Here is a 17361-nt window from a genome sequence, read left to right on the forward strand (position 1 = left end):
AATACACAAACATCACATTGGGGAGACAGGTCAGGCTAGGTAGCGAGGAAAACAACATCGAAATGTGTAACACAGAAGGATAATACAGGAATGCACAGATATCAACACACCATAGCACAATAAACACAGACAGCAACATGGGAAAGAGTTCCAGTGTGGACATCTGATCTGGGACTGCTGCAATCTTTCGACTGCGTCTCCAACTGACCCGATGTCCACATCAGAGGGGAGGTAAGCGTTGGATCCGGGGTAGGGAGGGTGATGCGTCAGTGAGTGCTTATCAGTATATGTATGTGTGTGTGTGTCCATAGTTCAGCTGAGACAGTGTCCTTCGCCCTGCCAGGCTAAGTAAACAGTCTTCCAGCCAACCCAGGTGGCCTTGCATGGAACGGGAAGGAACAGACTCAACACAGTCGTTATCAGGGTGTTGTTGTTCGGCTCCAGCCTTGAGACCACAGCTGGCGCCGAAGGGGTAGCCGCATTATGATGGTGATTTTTCTTTTGCAACAACTCATGAGAATTTCAAGCTGTTCTTTAACACTCCGACACTGGTCTCTCAATCTCCCGTTGGATATCCGCGAGTTTCTCCATGATGTTATTAACCTTCAGTTCTGTGGTGTTGTCATTCTTTTGCTCAAAGAGCCGATTCTGAGACCTCACGACCGCAGTCAGCTGTTCCACGATGTAATCCAACTTCCGCTCAGAGGTGTTGTTCTGAGTGGACTTTTCCTTGATGTAATCCAATATACCCTCAGAGGTGTTATTCTGAGTATTCACAGCTGCTGCGCCTCCAAGCTCTTAACCATGCTGCACTCAGTGAGCCCGTTCTGAGAAGTCGCGCCTCGTCCCATCGTTTCAATCCCAGCGGGCAGCCTTGGAGGGGTTTGAACAGCCGGTTCCACTTTCTTAATTCTCCGATAAGCCAGAGCCAAGCCAGCTCCGATCAGCAAGAACCCTGTTATCATGGTTCCGAATAGGTAAATATCTTCAGCGTCCTCGATCCACAATCCCGCCAGGCACACGATCCTCCATGTCTGCCACCCGTCCATCGTGTATCCGGCAGGGAAAGTCCCTCCAGGGCACTTGGGCTCTCCCGAGCTCAGACTTCTCGTTGAGAAAAGGGTGTCAATAGCATTCAGAGACCAGTTGATCAAATCCATAATTCTCTTTTAGGTTTTAGAAACAGACTGTGAGAGAGTGTTCCAGGGAAAGTAATACAAAAAACACGGGACTAGACAAGGACATAAGAACTAAGCAGGGAAGATAAGGGAGAGGAGAAAAAGTGTGTCCGCCTCCTCCGAGAGCCAAAGCAGAAAATAAAAGTGTATGCTGGAAAGCATGGAGACGTGGTCAGGTCTGCTGTGGATTTCTTCCAACGTTATATGTTGGATTCATGAGGTTTGGGGCATGGCAACCCAGTACCGGGCAAGCCAGGGAAGGTGCTGGCCCAAAGTGTAGCCAAGCTCGTGACCACCTCCACCCTGACCACCACCTCTTCAACATCCTGGCCTCTGGAGAAAGGTTCAGATCCATCAGGTGCAAAACCAACAGACTAAAGAACAGCTTCTTCCCGTGGGCTGTCAGAACTCTTAATGCAAGAGTGTGAGCAGACCTCTCCCATACAGTCATACAGCCACTCTGTCGCTGCTATTTATTATGCTCCCATTTTTTTTTCTCCTATGCAATATTTCGGCAGATGTGCAGATGATCCATGTCCTTAATGACCTTCCACCCTTATTTATTATTTATTATATTTTATTACGATACCCTTGTAATGCTTGTTTTTCTTTTTTTGTATATTGTTTTCTTTACTTTCGGACCTTTGTGATCTTGCTGCCTAACTTCACTGTGCAAGCAACTGTATAATGATAATAAAAGTTCTAGGTTCTTTATGCATTTTAAGTTAATTTTATGTTTTTAAGCTACAATAAATAAGCAACTTCATGTTTAAAAAATCAGATTGTAATGTTTAGATTGTTGGTTTTAAAACAAACATTGGTGGAAACAATGTTCATCTGTTTACAGTTGACGATATTTTAAGTTACACGCCACACTCGGTAGAGGGCAGCATGTTTTCCTTTCTCAGTGGGTGGTAGAGATTTGGAGATGCATGCAGCGAAGTTTTCCAGCTGTGGGTAAAGAGTGTGAGTGTCATTGCTCCCTTCACGTTAATGCAGCCATTGAGGTATGCAATTAGCATTTTATGTGTTGCTAGAAAAATAAGATGTTTTTTTGTGACAGAGCTGTTTATATGTTAGTCACAGAATGTGTCAACATTTTGTAAAGGTCAAAATGTGAATGTTTATGTTGTTGAATAATATGCTTTATGAGAACGCCTTACTGTAAAAAATTGATTATTTTATGTTGTTTTGTACATCATGGCATCATTGGTAGCACCTGTGTCCAACAACCTGGAGAGAGTTACGTCGTGACGGAAGCATATTCTGCTAGACTGCTGTTCAAGTGTGTTGAAGACTTAAAGGCCATCCAGGCCCTTAACCTCTTCAATTTTAATGAGAAAAAGACTGAAGTGATGATGTTTGCAGGTATCACTCTGACACCCTTGTTGATATTTGTTCCTTGGCCCAGTACATCAGGCTGACTATTACAAACCAGTGTGGAAAAATTATTTTATTTCCAGTTGAGGCAGCTGGCCAAAATAAAGCCAGTTCTTTCCAGGCAGCACTTTGAGAGTGTAATCCACACCTTTGTTACCATTCTGCTGGACTACTGGAATGAACTTTGCTTGAGGGCTGGTGCTTCTTCAGTGGCTCATCTTCAGTTAGTACAGAATGCTGCTGCATGTCTTTGAACCAGCACACACAATTATGAGCATGTTTCTCCCATTTTAACCTGGAACCACTGGCCGCCTATAAATTTTAGGATCACTTTTGGAATTGCTTTAAAAGGCTCTAATTATCTCGTGCCACATTACTTCCTGTTCTCTCAGGTCGGCCGATCAGCTGCTCCTGAGTGTATCGAAAACTAAGCGTAAGCTCAGAGGGCACCTTCACCGTTACAGCTCGTAAAACATTTGGAACAACTTAGCCTTGTGCAGGCATTTATTAATCTTTATTCTTTTTTGTTGCATGGCTGTAGTTCCTTGTTTTCTCCAAAATCCGATGATGATGATGAGGATGATGATGATGATGATGATGAGCTGTGTCCAGCAGGGGGAAACCTTTCCACAGCTCTGCAGGTTATTACTGAGTTCATAAAATCATTATGCACACATGCTTTGATGCGCACTGAAACATTAAATTATGATTAAGAGGATTAAATGTTTAATATGTGATGAAAATGAGGACAGCTAAAGAGGAAGAAGATCAACAGGAGAGGATGAGGAGATGCTGAAGCACAGGAAGGAGGTTTTGGGGGATATAAAGTGTCTCTGGCTTGGACTCTTCGGATCAGCGAGTGATCCTCCCCCTCTCTGACAGGAGGAGGAGGAGGGTGAGCTGCTGCTCTTCACTCTCAGAGATGCAGCAGAAGTCAAAGAGAATCCTCGCTGATTTCTGCTGAGCAGGAAATCTGTCTATGGCAATTTTTCAGTTTCTCAGAGTTTGACTAAAAATAATCGATGAAAGTGGGTCACTGCTCATTTGATCTTCTTTACATTCCTGACACGCTTCCATTTTCACTGAAGCTACAAAGACATTTTTATCTGAGGAGGAAACTTGAGAAGCAACAGCGTTCTCGCACTCTTTGGCTGCTGACATGAAACTTTGGAGCATCTTGGCTGCGCTCGCAGGAGTCTGAAGGTTTCCAGCACGAACTGCGGCAACGCCTCCTCACGCAGAGAAAACATGAAATGTGGCAGCAGCCTCTGCACGCTGAACGTTGGTGGCCGCAGGTTCTCCTACACTGCAGAGCTGATGAGGCGTCTCCCCCTCAGCAGACTCAGTCGACTGCTTCGCTGCGTGTCGGAGAGCGAGCTTCTTGAGCTCTGCGATGACTACGATCGTGATCGCAATGAGTTCTTCTTTGACCGCCACTCTGAGGCCTTCAGTTTCATCATGCTGTACGTGCAGCACGGGAAACTGCGTTTTGTGCCACACATGTGCGAGCTTTCCTTCTACAACGAGATGCTGTACTGGGGCCTGGAGAGCTCCGATCTGCAGCTGTGCTGCCAGCGTCTTCTGGACGACCGCATGTCTGACGCCCTCGTGCACTTCTTCCCGGAGGAGGAGCCGCCACGTGGCCCTGAGATTACGCAGAATCCTTGGCTGGAGAGGATGAGGAGAACATTTGAGGAGCCCACGTCCTCGTTGGCTGCGCAGCTCCTTGCTTCAGTGTCAGTGCTGTTTGTAGTCATCTCCATGGTGATGCTATGTGCCAGCACCTTACCTGATTGGACGGCGCTGGAACAGCAAAGGTAGGACTCACACTGACACACACACTGCACTATTCAGAATCAGCCCCTGACAGACCCGGTCCAGTTCTGACGGGTACCTGCAGCAGGTAGAGAACTGGTTCGGTTCGGAGCAAAACCAGGACCAGCAGCGGATTATTGATAATTGACTGATAAGTCACAAAGTGTACATGCTCCTGTGTGTGTAAAGCTTCTTGCCACAGTGGTAGCTCTGCATGCTTGAGTTGGCTGTGAGATGTGCTACCCAACACAACCGCAGAGGGATCTGTGTCTCCAGCTGGAATCAAACCAGCAACCTTTTGCTCACCAAGCAAATGTGTTAACCATTGCATCATTGTCAGTGTACCTAATATGAATAACTTAACTCCCCTTCTGTGTGAAACCATTGTGAATGATTGTCTGACATCTCCACCTGTGATTTGTTAATTTTCAGCAACATCTCATTGGTTTCTCATTTGTCCCCTCTGGCCCCTCCCTTGCAGCATCATCGAGGCGGTGTGCATTGGTTGGTTCACGGCAGAGTGCATTGTCCATTTCCTAGTGTCTCGTGATAAGTGGGACTTCATTCAGCGGCCTCTGAACATCATTGACCTTCTGGCCATCCTGCCATACTACATCTCTGTTGCCATGACGAGCCTGACGGGCGAGAACTCGCAGCTGCAGCGAGCCGGTGTGACACTGCGTGTCCTTCGTATGATGCGGATCTTCTGGGTTATCAAGCTGGCGCGTCACTTCATGGGCCTGCAGACACTTGGCCTGACGCTTCGTCGCTGCTATCGTGAGATGGTAATGCTCCTGGTCTTTGTCTGTGTTGCCATGGCGATCTTCAGTGCGCTGGCTCAGCTGCTAGAGCACGGCCTTGACCTGGAGGCTGGAAACCATGACTACGCCAGTATCCCCGCTGCCTGCTGGTGGGTCATCATATCCATGACCACAGTGGGATACGGGGACATGTACCCGATGACGGTGGCGGGGCGCGTGCTCGGAGGCCTCTGCGTGGTGAGCGGCATCGTCCTGCTGGCGCTGCCCATCACTTTCATCTATCACAGCTTTGTCCAGTGCTACCACGAGCTGAAGATGCGTTCAGCTCGCTGCGGCCGCAGTCTGTCGGGCGAATTCATCAACTGACCGTCATCCTGCTGCTGAGGAGGGGCGCTGCCATCAGCTCCATCACAATGAGAAGGATACAATCGATCGGACCGATCAAAAAGCAACTTGAGGTCCCCCGACGCCTCCATCGCAGTGAGTGTGTGTGATTGGCTGAATACAGGGTGTAGTGAAACATAACCAACCCTCCATTTGCTGTTTTCAAGTCCAAACAGGACTCAGGTGACTTTACTTTGATAGTTTCTCATCCTGATTCGATCTTGGACTGAACTCACAGACAGTCAGGTTCTGTTAGGTTGCTCAGAAGAGTCGGGGAATAATGCGCTCACACAGTGAAATGGTGGTGAGATAAACTCACACCATGCGATGCCCCCACAGGTTAGGTATGAGAGGCAACCCGGCGGTCTGTGGCATAATTGAACACCTCCTTTGTTTCCATGATGACCATAGAGCCAGTCAGCTGAAGTGTTGAAAGCATTTGGTTTGAATGTCCGGATGGAGAAGCGGGCGGAGTGTGAAGTATCTGACTACTTCTTCTTCTGTGTGAAATGCTGCAGGGTTTGAACCAAAGTACACTTATACAGGCGACCCCTTTAACCTTTGACCTTTACTCCAGAGATGTCAAACTCTCCATTTAGGCAGCAGCTCATGTGTTTATGAACTCTGACCTCTGTTGCCTGATTTCGATCAGAAAACCACATCAGCTCATTAAAGGTTAAACCTGAAAACCTCACTGACTCCACCTGTCCATCATTTAAACATCGTCTCAGTGTTGCACAAAATACAATAACAATGAAATCAGGTTTTCACATTAGAGTTACAATGGGATTCACACAAAACACCTGACATTAAAGCTCCTCCCACTGCGTCACAGGTGGAGTCCATGTCAGAAGGTCAGACAAAAGGCTGAAACATATAAAAAAAACCTCTTCATATATTTTACAGGTGAGACTCTGAGAAGATGCTGAAGGTTTCAGCTAAATAAAGAACGAAGTAACCTGGAAACACCTGAGTGATGAGAAAGTCCACACTCAGAGCTTCTGACAAACTGTGAGAGCAACAGACCGTGGGCCTCATGAGACCCAAGATTTTACTATCCGGCTGAGCCGTCCTCTGGGGACACACACACACACCCACACACTGTGAGGGTGTGTGTGTGTCTGACGGGTTCTCCTGGCGTGTTCTCAGAGTGAGAGCTAATCAGTGACATGGCAGCTGAACAGCCGAGACCATCTCATGATAAATCATTTGTGAACTTTTCTCAGCAAACGTTTGTTTGTGTTCTTTGTGTGTGACGTCACACATCACGTTAGTTTGATGTTTTTAAATCCAAGCACGCACATGCCAAGTGGCGTGCTGATGGTGATTAGTTGATTCTGATTGGGCTGAGATCTCCTCGGTGCCTGAAGCTGACCTTGGATCAGCTCCTCTCTTTGAGTTTAAAAAAACTCTTTCTAAATCATCTGTTAACAAACCGAGCGAGCTGGAAGGAGACGAGAGCAGCGAGGAGGCGGGAAGGTCGTCACAATAAAGCGAGCTTGTGATGAATCACGCGTGGTTCATCGCCTCCTGCCGTGTGACACCAAATCTTAAATCAGAGAAAACATTCACGGAGTGTGTGAGTTCTCACAGGAACGCAGCGTGTCGAGCATCTCTGAAGGACGTGGCTGATCAGAGACAGGAGCAGAGTTCAGCTTATTGATTAGCCGGGTCTGCAGATAGAGACGAGGCACAGGAACCTTTCAGTCTTTTGTTTTGCAGAAACATCAGCAAATGTAAAATGATTCTGTGGGGAGAATAAACACCAGCACTTCCTGCAGATTTTTTATCCAGTCTGTGGTAACCCCTTCAGTTTCTCATGAGTGGATATAGTATCTGAGACAGCAAACAGCCAGCTGTTCATCTGCATCTAAAGGTCAAAGGTCACTCTTTGAGAATGCCCACATGTTGGACAGAGAAGACCGATGGAGTGAAGGAAGCATCTATGTCCACTGTGAACAACCATCTTTGAACAGAGGGTGGGGCTTACGACACCAACTGTCTGCCATCTATAATCCAGTCTGAGATCCTTCCCAGACGCCTTAACGCCCACTCAAAACATGTGACATCAGTAGGTCACATGATAGGGTGGGGCAAGGTCTCACAATAGTTTAACCTGAAACCTTTTTCACACCTTGGCTCATGTGGTGAGGCACATGGTCAAAAGTGGGTGAACAACCCACTTAAGGGACACTCCCACTAGGGTTTAAATATTTGGGACTTTCCACCATTTAGTCTTAGAACTGAAGAAGCTTCTCAGATAAAAATGAAACTTTATGAAACTGGAACACATGAAAGCTGTGAAACGCTACGCTGAGGTCCATCAGGACAAGCATGGAGATCAGAGGCCATAAGAAGATCACCTGTAACCTTCACTAAAGCTGTTTCTGTGCTGTGATGGGCTCTGAAACCTGATGGAAACTCCTCAAATAAACCCAGCTGTTTTAGAACTACTCTCTCAGTGTTCTTCCTCCAAAAGGTGTCCAGCCCCCTCCTCCAGTTCTTCTGGGAAGCAGCAGGACATTCCCAGGCCTCCCTGTCAAACCTCTGTCTCTCCATTTGGATGTGAAACAGCTCTCCTAGAGACCAGGAGGCGTGCTGACCTGGACGGGAAACTTCATTGTTATTCCTGTGTACCGCCTCACTGCCTACTGGAGATCACCATCTGATGGACCAACAGAACCGCATCAGAGAGATTCTGAGACCATCAAACCCTCCCCCCTTCACCCTCCATCGCTTGGCTGCACTTAGAAAGCCTGAAAAAGTCCAACATTCACCAAGAACAGATCCGAGTTCTGCTTGATGGAACAAACCTGGTCTACAGTGAACTAACACACCTGAAAACACCTGGATGGTTTCATTGCAGCCACCTTAATAAAGATTCTAATAAATACAAAGCAATTATATTTCAAATCAAAGCATGAATTAACTTAAAACCTTCATTAAATGCTCTTGTTCGGTGAAGAGCTGCCAAAAAATCAAATAACAAAAACAAAATTAAAATAAGATCAACCTCTCTGCTGAACTTTGACCTCAATCAGCTTATTGAATCAAAGTAAGTTTGTCAATTAGACCTAGAAGCAGCTGTGAACGATAAAATTTATGTTTTTTTACTAGACGCACAGTGATTTCAGTGAAGCAGCTGCAGTGAGTGTAGCATGCTCATATGTTTGGAGACATGACTCAGTGAGCACGCTTAGTGAGCACGCTTAGTGAGTTCAGCTGCTCTCTGCGGAACAGCAGCTTCTATTTTCAGTCATTTTCATCCGCAGAACTGCAGCCTCGAATCTCTGCAGCTCAGAGCCACGAAGATTCCCACAGGACTGGAAAACGGTCCAAAAGCCCGGAGAGGCTGGAGAGCCTCAGGTGTCGCTCACTTCACACCTCCTTTGAGGGATTCGGCCCACAGGAGGGGTCAGGGGTCATTAGAAAGAACCAAACGTCATCACCATCATCATCGGGACGGTGCAGGGCTAAATAAAGCCTGAGCCCACCCGGAGGTTAAATGGGCTAACTGAGCTCAGGTGTGTCTGGAGTTGAGCCAAGAGTTTCCCCTCAAATAAAAACTGATGATGTCACACACGGAGGCGATGAACATGTCTGATTCATTCAACACGCTTTTAATCTGACGACCTTCACATCTGCTCAGACACACACACCCTGCTTTCAGTTTGGGCACGCAGGTTTCTATTCACACACACCTTTGAAAGACACACACACACATTTTCTACTCGTTTTTTATTTGCTGAGATTCTGAAAGGTTCTGAAATAGAGTTTATTAGAAATATTGATCAGGAGGAGATTTTCAAAATAAAATCAGGAGGATTTTTTAAAATGTTACACACATTTGTTCTTCCAAAACTGCTGCGTGTCATAGTTCTCCCTCTGTTGCCATGGAGATGGTGACAGGATGCTTGAAGCGAGATGTCAGGGTAAGAGATCACACACACACACACACACACACACACACACACACACACACAAGCCCGTTCAGCTATCTTAGTGAGGACCTTCATTGACATAATGGTTTCCCTAGCCCCTTACCCTAATCCTAACCATTAAAATGAATGCCTAACCCTAACCCTTACCCTATACCTAACCATAATCTAATTGTAACCCTGACACTAAAACCACATTTTGAGCCTCAAAAAGGACCAGTGTGTGTGCTCACAAGTGACTGCTGGTTCACACAAGTATAGTAGAATGCAGATTTCGGTGCTCACAAAGATAGCTAGACAGGAACACAAACACACACACACACACTGCTGTAAGCTTTATGTTTGTGTTATTGTTTTTTCAAAACTGCAGCTGATCCTCACAGCTGACCATCGGTAACCATGACAACAGAAAGCACCAGGCCACTGTTTCCTTGGCAACAGCAAGGCAAAGGCCTTAAATAAGTGATATGTGACATATTACCATGACAGCCTGACAGGAAGTTAATCGTGGCCATGAAAAACATTAGTAGGCAGCTCTGATTGGCTGTTGTCATGGTTACGCTACAGGGTGTCAAAACATACATGCCACTTACATACATGTCAGTTCTTTCCCAAATTTAGCAACCCATTCATCCATTAGGGCCTCAAGTAAAAACAAACAAACAAATTTATCTGCTCTTTGGGGTTCCGAGTGTTTCAAATAATTCATAATTATACGATCAATAAACTCCTCTATCACCTAATTTCTGTTCCAGTCATGTGATCATTTCAGTGGTTTTAAAGTCTGACTGAAAATAAACACAAGAACATAAGGAGTAGTGAGGCAAAACAACAACAACAACACTTTTAAAACTGGGGGGAAGAGATCACAACTTCAGTTTTTGCAGTTTCAAGACTTCCTGCAGAGTTTTTCAGATTTCCTGTCTAGTTTGCAGAGCTCATTCTTCGTTTGGACTCCTTTGTGGTTATAAACCTGGCTGATGATGAGGCTGGTACGCTTTCAGTTTTTCCTTATTCAGTTTCAGTTCATTTCCAGGCGGAAGTTTAAGTGTAGTATATATTTTGAAATGTTTAATTTTAGTTAATTCTTGAGTAAAATTGTCGCTTTTCTAAATTAACTTCTAGTTCCTTAGTGGAATATTCTCTTCTATTCTATTCTCTCGCTCTCTGCGCGGTTGTGTAAAACCTTTTCAGTGCTCAGTATAAATTAATAGTTGGTGCGTTAACGCAGATTTCAGGCGTTTGTTGTTGCAGTTCTCTTCTCCTCTAGCAGGTGTCACTGATTCACTCTGTCCCCTGTTGCACCACAGAAGAAGAGGAAGTGCGTTAACAGCGGAAGAAAAGGAAGTTCGGCTCTCAACTCAAAGTTAAAAAATTATCGATTAGAGATCGGAGCGGGAGTAGGATCTATTGGTCAGTGATCGGAGGTGAGTTTCGGGAGGAGCTCGCTTCCTCTTTTATACGTTGTGTCTCTCCCTTAGCTTTTCCGTGCTAACATTTAGCATCAGGAACTTCCTGTTTGTCGATAACAAAACTGGGTAATAGACCAGTCAATAATATGATGGCAAACTGACGAATGGTGGGCAATAATCGATGCTCTGCGGATTGACGTGGGTTGATAATCGATTAATTAGGAATTACAGGTCAGCCTGAGCTGAACTCAGTAACTGATCAATTACTCATCACCGGAACTCATCACTGATCAGTAAGACCAGACAGGGAATAGTTTGCCAGTTTATTAAACTTCAGTGTGATTGGACTGTGATCAATAAAACCCCTATCAGTGCAGTGTGAAAAGACCTGATCAATAAACTTTAACCCGAATCCAATCAGACCGATTGGAGGGTCGCGTCTGCTGTCTTCAGCCCGCCCTGTGAAACACAAGTAACGACGAAGACGTCGTTTCTCAAAAAAAGCTCCAATTTATTCGTTGGATTAAACACAAGAAGTATTTAAGGTTAAGTTAAAATGTTTACAAACAATACAATACGTAACACATCCGAATCATTTATTTATTGTAGAAGAAGAGCATTATGGGCAAGGGTTAAGTATGGATGGAGAGCGGCGTTATTTGTGCTGAAATAAAGAAGATGTATAACAGAGCGCTCACTGTGAACGATCGAACTGATGACTGCGAGCATTTTAAAACTGGCCTTACAGCTGCTACAAACACATTTTAATAAACGATGTTAAAATAGAAAAGTCCACGTCCGCCTGCAGCCTCGCTCTGCTCTCTTGGCTCTGCTCGTCAGGCCTGAAAGCGTCTGATTGGCTGCTCTGCCCTCATTGCTCTGCTCTGACACGGATCGATATTGCATCCACGACCCGTTCAGCTGCGATAAGTCTGCTAACTGCTACGTTAATGGTAACAGATGGCCAATGTGATTATGGGGTCACTGCTAACAGTTAAACAGCTAATGCTAACATGTACGCCGACCAAGTTAACGTTTGTGATAACTGTTTAATACTTCAGTGTTGTTGAAACGGGAGCTTTACTGACATCTGAACTTCCTCTTAAAGTGTTGTTCAGTGTGATGAACTGTGTCGACTTCAGCTGTTAGTGGGTGGGAGCTGTGTGTGACACTGGTATTGATTTCACTGCGTGTTGTACTCGTATAACTATGCATGTGACAAATAAAGAATCTTGATACTGTTGTAAACCTTAATTCTGAAAGCATCTAACTTCCTGTTAAGCCAAAATATCTCTGACCCCTGACCTTAACCACTTACATCTGAAAACTCGTCACCTGACTGTCAGCTGTCCACACAGCCTGGACCAGGTGAATAGCAGTGATGGCACACCTGTGCGTGGGTCAGTGTGGCGCTCTGACTGATGATGTTAAATTCTTTGATGTAACCATCACCTCATGTAGGTACACCTGAGGTGTGTTTACCTGACAGTCACATGTCGCATCTGCAGTGAGCTCCTTACATGAAACTGTTTTCTGTTTGAGTAAACTACGACAGACTCTGTTTCCTGTTTTCTCAGAACTTCAGCGCATCACTTCCTGTTTGGTTATACGTGTGTGGATTCTTTCTCAGATGTATTACTATCGCTATGAGAATGCTGAGATCAACTGCTGCTACAAATACCTGATGTTCAGCTACAATATTATCTTCTGGGTGAGTTTCACACACCTATCACCTGTTCCTCTTCTCTGACCTCAATGGCATGATGCCGTTTGTTTTCCATGACAAAAACATAAAAAAAAATATGAAGTAGTAGAAGGTACATGAGCATGGGAGACCATCGCCCCCTGCTGGCAGCATGCAGTTACAGCAGAGGTTCTGCACACACCAGAACAGAACAATAACGAGAGAACAGAGCTAAAGAGACTTCCTGTGTCTGTGCTGTTTCCTGTACAGACTTTCACTGAGCTAAACTAGACACTCTCTGTTTCCTGTCTGCCCGTGGGTGACAGGAAGTGAGGTCACTCGCTTCCTGTTTAGAGGACGTGTGGGGTTAACAGATGAGATTGTGTGAGGTTCAGTCTGTCCAACACTTCCTGTCTGTGACATGTTTATATGAGTTTGGCTGACTGCAGCAGACCAACCAATCAGACACTGTGTGGTCACATGTAGAACATCTGGAATTAATTCAGCTGGGTGGGATCGGTCTAAACGTTGGTCAGTTGAGTCTTGTTTCCGTGGCTCTGTTTAATTGCTGGTGTGTCTGTGTTGCAGCTGGCTGGCATCGCCTTCATTGCAGCAGGTTTCTGGGCATGGAGCGAGAAGGTGAGTGACGCTGAGGGGTGTGGTCTCAGTCTTTGTCTTGCTGAGAGCAAGTGTAAGTCTCGCGATGAGTCATCAACACATGAAAACTTTAAGTCTAGGCTGTTTCTACTGAAATGACTTAGACCACAGTTTGTTTTCTCAAACTGCAAGCTTTCAGGCATGACAAATATGAAGAACAGCTGATCAACGGCTTTGACTTTTAGCTGTCGGGTGGTTGGTTTTGCCTGTTTCCACGCCGACCAATCCTGTGATAACAGGTGACTCCATCTAGATCAGGGGTGGGGAACTCCAGGCCTCAAGGCTCAGTGTCCTGCAGGTTTAGACGTGTCTGCTGATTCAAATGGCTAAATGACCTCCTCAGCATGTCTTGAAGTTCTCCAGAACCCTGGTAATGAATTCGTCATTTGATGCGTTGACTGAAGGTGATGTCTAAAACCTGCAGGACACCGGCCCTCGAGGCCCTGATTTAGATGTTTATGTTCCACAAGTTCAGTAGCCATGTCTCCAAAACAGCCATCTTCATAAACCTTTTCCTGCTGTGACCAAAACTCGGCCGGAGCACCAAATTTGATTCGTAGTTTGGAAAAAAAACAAAACAAAAACGATTTCACCACGGTCAGCTGAAACCACTTTGCTGTGATGGTTGCTGCAGACTACATGAGGCTTTCTCTGCTGGTTCACAGGGAGTGCTGATGGACCTAACCCAGGTAACCCGGCTGCACGGGTTCGACCCAGTTTGGTTGGTTCTGGCAGTTGGTGGCATCACCTTCGTCCTGGGGTTTGCTGGCTGCGTGGGAGCGCTGAGGGAAAACATCTGTCTGCTGAAGTTTGTACGTGAACACATTTTAAGCTGGAAACTTCCTGCTGTGCATCAGATTTTCAATGTTGAAATGTTCTGTGTGGTTCTTGTGATCAGTTCTCAGGTGTGATTGGCTTGATCTTCTTCCTGGAGCTGACGGCGGCAGTGCTGGTGGTGGTTTTCCAAAGTCAGGTCAGAGCGTGGATCAACGAGTTCTTCCTGGCAAACATCAAGGGGTACAGAGATGACATCGACCTGCAGAACCTCATCGACTCTGTGCAGAGGATGGTAAAACATCTGTTCCCTTTAGTACCGGGGAAAAAACCTTAAGAACTATTTCTTTAAAGAGGAACTTTCAGCCTTTAGTTCTTTGGGCTCTTACCTTTGGAACTATTCTCACGCAGAATGCCTGCTGTGGCGCTCAGACCCCGCAGGACTGGAACCAGAACGTGTACTTCAGCTGCGACGAGAATAACCGTAGCAGAGAGAAGTGCGGCGTTCCGTTCTCCTGCTGCATCCAAGATCCTGCTGTGAGTTGATCAATAATCAGTTCTGATCGGTGCAGGCAATCAAACCGTTAACCTGCCGTCTGTTTCAGGACTTGGTGATGAACACTCAGTGTGGCTATGACGTGAGGCGCAACCAGGTGAGGTCACTTCCTGTGGTGTCATTTAACACCTGCTGGACAGGTGAGCAGATATAACATGAGGCTGATGTGACATCACAGTGGCATCCCAGCTGCTGACAGAGGAATAGACTTGTATAAATAAGTTGCGTGTTCCATTGAGAACCTCACAGCCTAACGTTCTCTGATGTTCTCGGGTTCCTGTGCAGTCAGAGTGGAGTAAGCATATCTACACCAAAGGCTGCATTGCGGCGTTGGAGGACTGGTTGCCGAGAAACCTGTACACGGTGGCCATCGTCTTCGTAGTCATCTCCCTGCTGCAGGTAAGCAAACATCTTTTACTCTGTGAGAAGGCTCAGGGTTTTATCAGCGTCAGGACTTTGACCTGATAAGTTCCCACTGCTGGAGGCTTCCTGAACAACTTTCACAGCTTTTGGAGGTTTGCAGCAGGCGATTCATTCACCTGGCTGTTTTTCTCGACGTTCTGAAGTGTCACAGATGGCTTTCAGGTAGATTGGCGAGATCCAAAGGGCCCCAAAACACAAATTGCTGTTTGTGCGAATATCCACATATGTGTGGTTCAGGTGTCTGACAGAGCAACCCAACCCTCATAAACTCCTATTTTATTCACAAAAGAACAGAAAACCATCAAACTGAGAAAATCATTTCACCGTTTCAACAATATCTGAGCTCGTCTTGAATCTGTAAAGAATTTATTTGGTAAAGTTTGACAGGTCCATGTTTCCTGTGTCTGTGATGGTCTGTGAGCTGAGCAGTCTCTCTGGCTCTGCTTCGTCCTGTTGTTGGTATGAAAGCTCTGGACTGCAGTCGGGCAGGTTCAGCAGCCGGACTCTTCTTCTGCAGAGCCGTGCTGCTTGAATAGATGCAGTTTAGCATGGTCCTGATCGGACATGAAGGCCTTCCTGAAGAACACATCTGGATGGAGCAGATGTGGCTCTAGAGCCGGTTTGTACCTTTCTGCACTGATGGAGCCTTTCCAGATGTGCAGGGTGACTGGTTTCCATCACAGAATTATGTCGGTTTTTAACGCAGTGCTGCCTGAGGATCAGTCATCAGCCTCATCCCTCCAGGGAGGCCTCCAGGGTATTTTGATGAAGTCATGTTCTGTAGATGATTAGATGTTCACAGTGAGGTGTAGTTTTCACAGTGGGCAAGCTCTGCCTCTCTAATATGCTCTTTATATACCCGATCATGTGACCCACCTGCTGAAAATTATCCTGATTATCTGTTAAATGTTCCTCCAGCTGTTTCTCTTTAGAACTTTTTAAAGATGTGTGGCTTCCATCAAATTCAGAACAAGCTCGTGTTGGTCTAAAAGCTGAAATTGTTCTCTCAGTTAACTCAGGACTTTTGGACTTTAGAAAGTTGTGGTCAGGTGAGTGCGATTCTACCTGCAGGTATTTAGATAAAGAAGAAGAGGAACAGGTGGAAATGTGGCTTCTCCAGTGGTTCCAGCTGTCAGGTGTGTGTGTTAGGTGTTTGTAATGACCTGTGCCCACCTCTGCTGTCACAGGTAAACGATCCCACAGAGTCCACTCAGCCGTCTCTGCTCTCACCTGCTCACTCTGTTAGATTCACTCCTCATCAGGTGTATTTCTTTACAACACCTGTGTTTATAATCTGTTATAAACTCACCTGCACAACTTGCGCTTTCATCAGCTCATCTGAACTCTGGTGGTACTTTGAAGTAGTGCTATCTGTGTACCTGTCTGCCTGAGTACTTACCTGCTGATGTGTCTCTGAGCAGATGGTGGGGATCTACCTGGCCAGGAATCTGATCGCCGACATCGAGAAGGTTAAATTCAGCTACTGAAGCCTGCAAGGGGAGGGCGGGGAGCTTACACCAGGTGTTACAGGACCAACTTTCTTCAGATGTGCCTTCTTCTTCCTCTTCCTCCTCTGATGTCATTGCCGTCGTAACTGAAACAAGGCATTCTGTTGTAAACTGGGAACGTACAACAGCACGGAAGCCACTTTCTGTTTGTGTGTTTTGTTTTGTTTTTTTGCTTGTTCGGGGTCATGTGACGAAGTTCCACCCTAGGCTGCTTCGATGAATGTTTAGAAACCAATGTGACCTTTGACCTACCGACTTTACCGCTTAGTGCTTCCTAGAACAGAGTTCAGGTTCTCTGCGGGCGGTCCGAGGATCACCAGTACTTAACCTCCATCAATCAGCTGATAATTTTCTGAATAAACAACTTCTGGTCTGTGACATCAAATGTGATGTCATCACAGAAGGCTGAAGACAAACCTGGGTAGTACCACAAAAGAAGAAGCCTTAAATTCAAACTGTTCCTGTAAAGGTGATCGTGTGATTAAGTCAACCGTTAGTAACACTGGACTGCTGTTAACAAGCTTTGAATACATAAAGTTTTGTTGAAATAAAGATTTCAGGACTTTTATTGTTGAAACTTCCTACTTTTGTTTCCTGTTTTAAAGGCATTTATTCTGAAGTAGTGTCTAATAAAGTGAATTTTTACCTTTTTGTATTTGCCAGAATAAAAATTTGTTTTGTGTTTATTTTGTCCTGATCAGTTATTGATTGCCAAGTTTCCACAAGACAAAACTGATTGATTTGATTTGATAAAAAAACCCCGGCTAATTGAGTAAAATGTCACCAATTGGATGAATCTGTAAGACAGGAAGTTACAACATATCTGTGACTGACTGGTTCCTTAAAGTAAAACCAATAAAATCTGAGTTTGTTAACCCCGAGATGAGAAAA

The 17361-nt window shown here is 45.5% G+C and overlaps 2 protein-coding genes and 1 pseudogene across 3 annotated transcripts; 2 read left to right on the top strand and 1 right to left on the bottom strand.

The window, feature by feature from the left end:
* Window positions 1–237: 237 nt before the first annotated feature.
* Window positions 238–1291, bottom strand: LOC146374469 (uncharacterized; annotated as a pseudogene).
* A 696-nt stretch (window positions 1292–1987) lies between these two features.
* LOC146374470 (voltage-gated potassium channel regulatory subunit KCNG3-like) lies at window positions 1988–6212 on the top strand. Its single transcript, XM_084949364.1, has 2 exons — window positions 1988–4375; window positions 4855–6212. Exons 1-2 carry the CDS (start codon window positions 3807–3809, stop codon window positions 5498–5500), a joined length of 1215 nt encoding a protein of 404 aa, XP_084805490.1. The 5' UTR covers window positions 1988–3806; the 3' UTR covers window positions 5501–6212.
* Window positions 6213–10507: 4295 nt separating this feature from the next.
* tspan14 (tetraspanin 14) lies at window positions 10508–17156 on the top strand. 2 transcript variants are annotated; one of them, XM_084949366.1, is made up of 9 exons: window positions 10508–10883; window positions 12499–12579; window positions 13141–13191; window positions 13875–14021; window positions 14108–14278; window positions 14395–14520; window positions 14589–14636; window positions 14825–14938; window positions 16384–17156. In XM_084949366.1, the coding sequence occupies exons 2-9, from the start codon at window positions 12499–12501 to the stop codon at window positions 16447–16449; spliced, it is 804 nt and encodes a 267-aa protein (XP_084805492.1). In that variant the 5' UTR covers window positions 10508–10883; the 3' UTR covers window positions 16450–17156. The 2 variants fall into 2 exon arrangements, with proteins under 2 accessions (XP_084805492.1, XP_084805491.1); XM_084949365.1 differs by having other exon boundaries at window positions 10513–10883; window positions 12446–12579.
* Window positions 17157–17361: the final 205 nt, after the last annotated feature.

The sequence above is a fragment of the Perissodus microlepis genome, chromosome 13 (assembly GCF_051167445.1).
Source record: "Perissodus microlepis isolate ML-2025 ecotype Zambia chromosome 13, ASM5116744v1, whole genome shotgun sequence".
Classification (NCBI taxonomy): Eukaryota; Metazoa; Chordata; class Actinopteri; order Cichliformes; family Cichlidae; genus Perissodus; species Perissodus microlepis.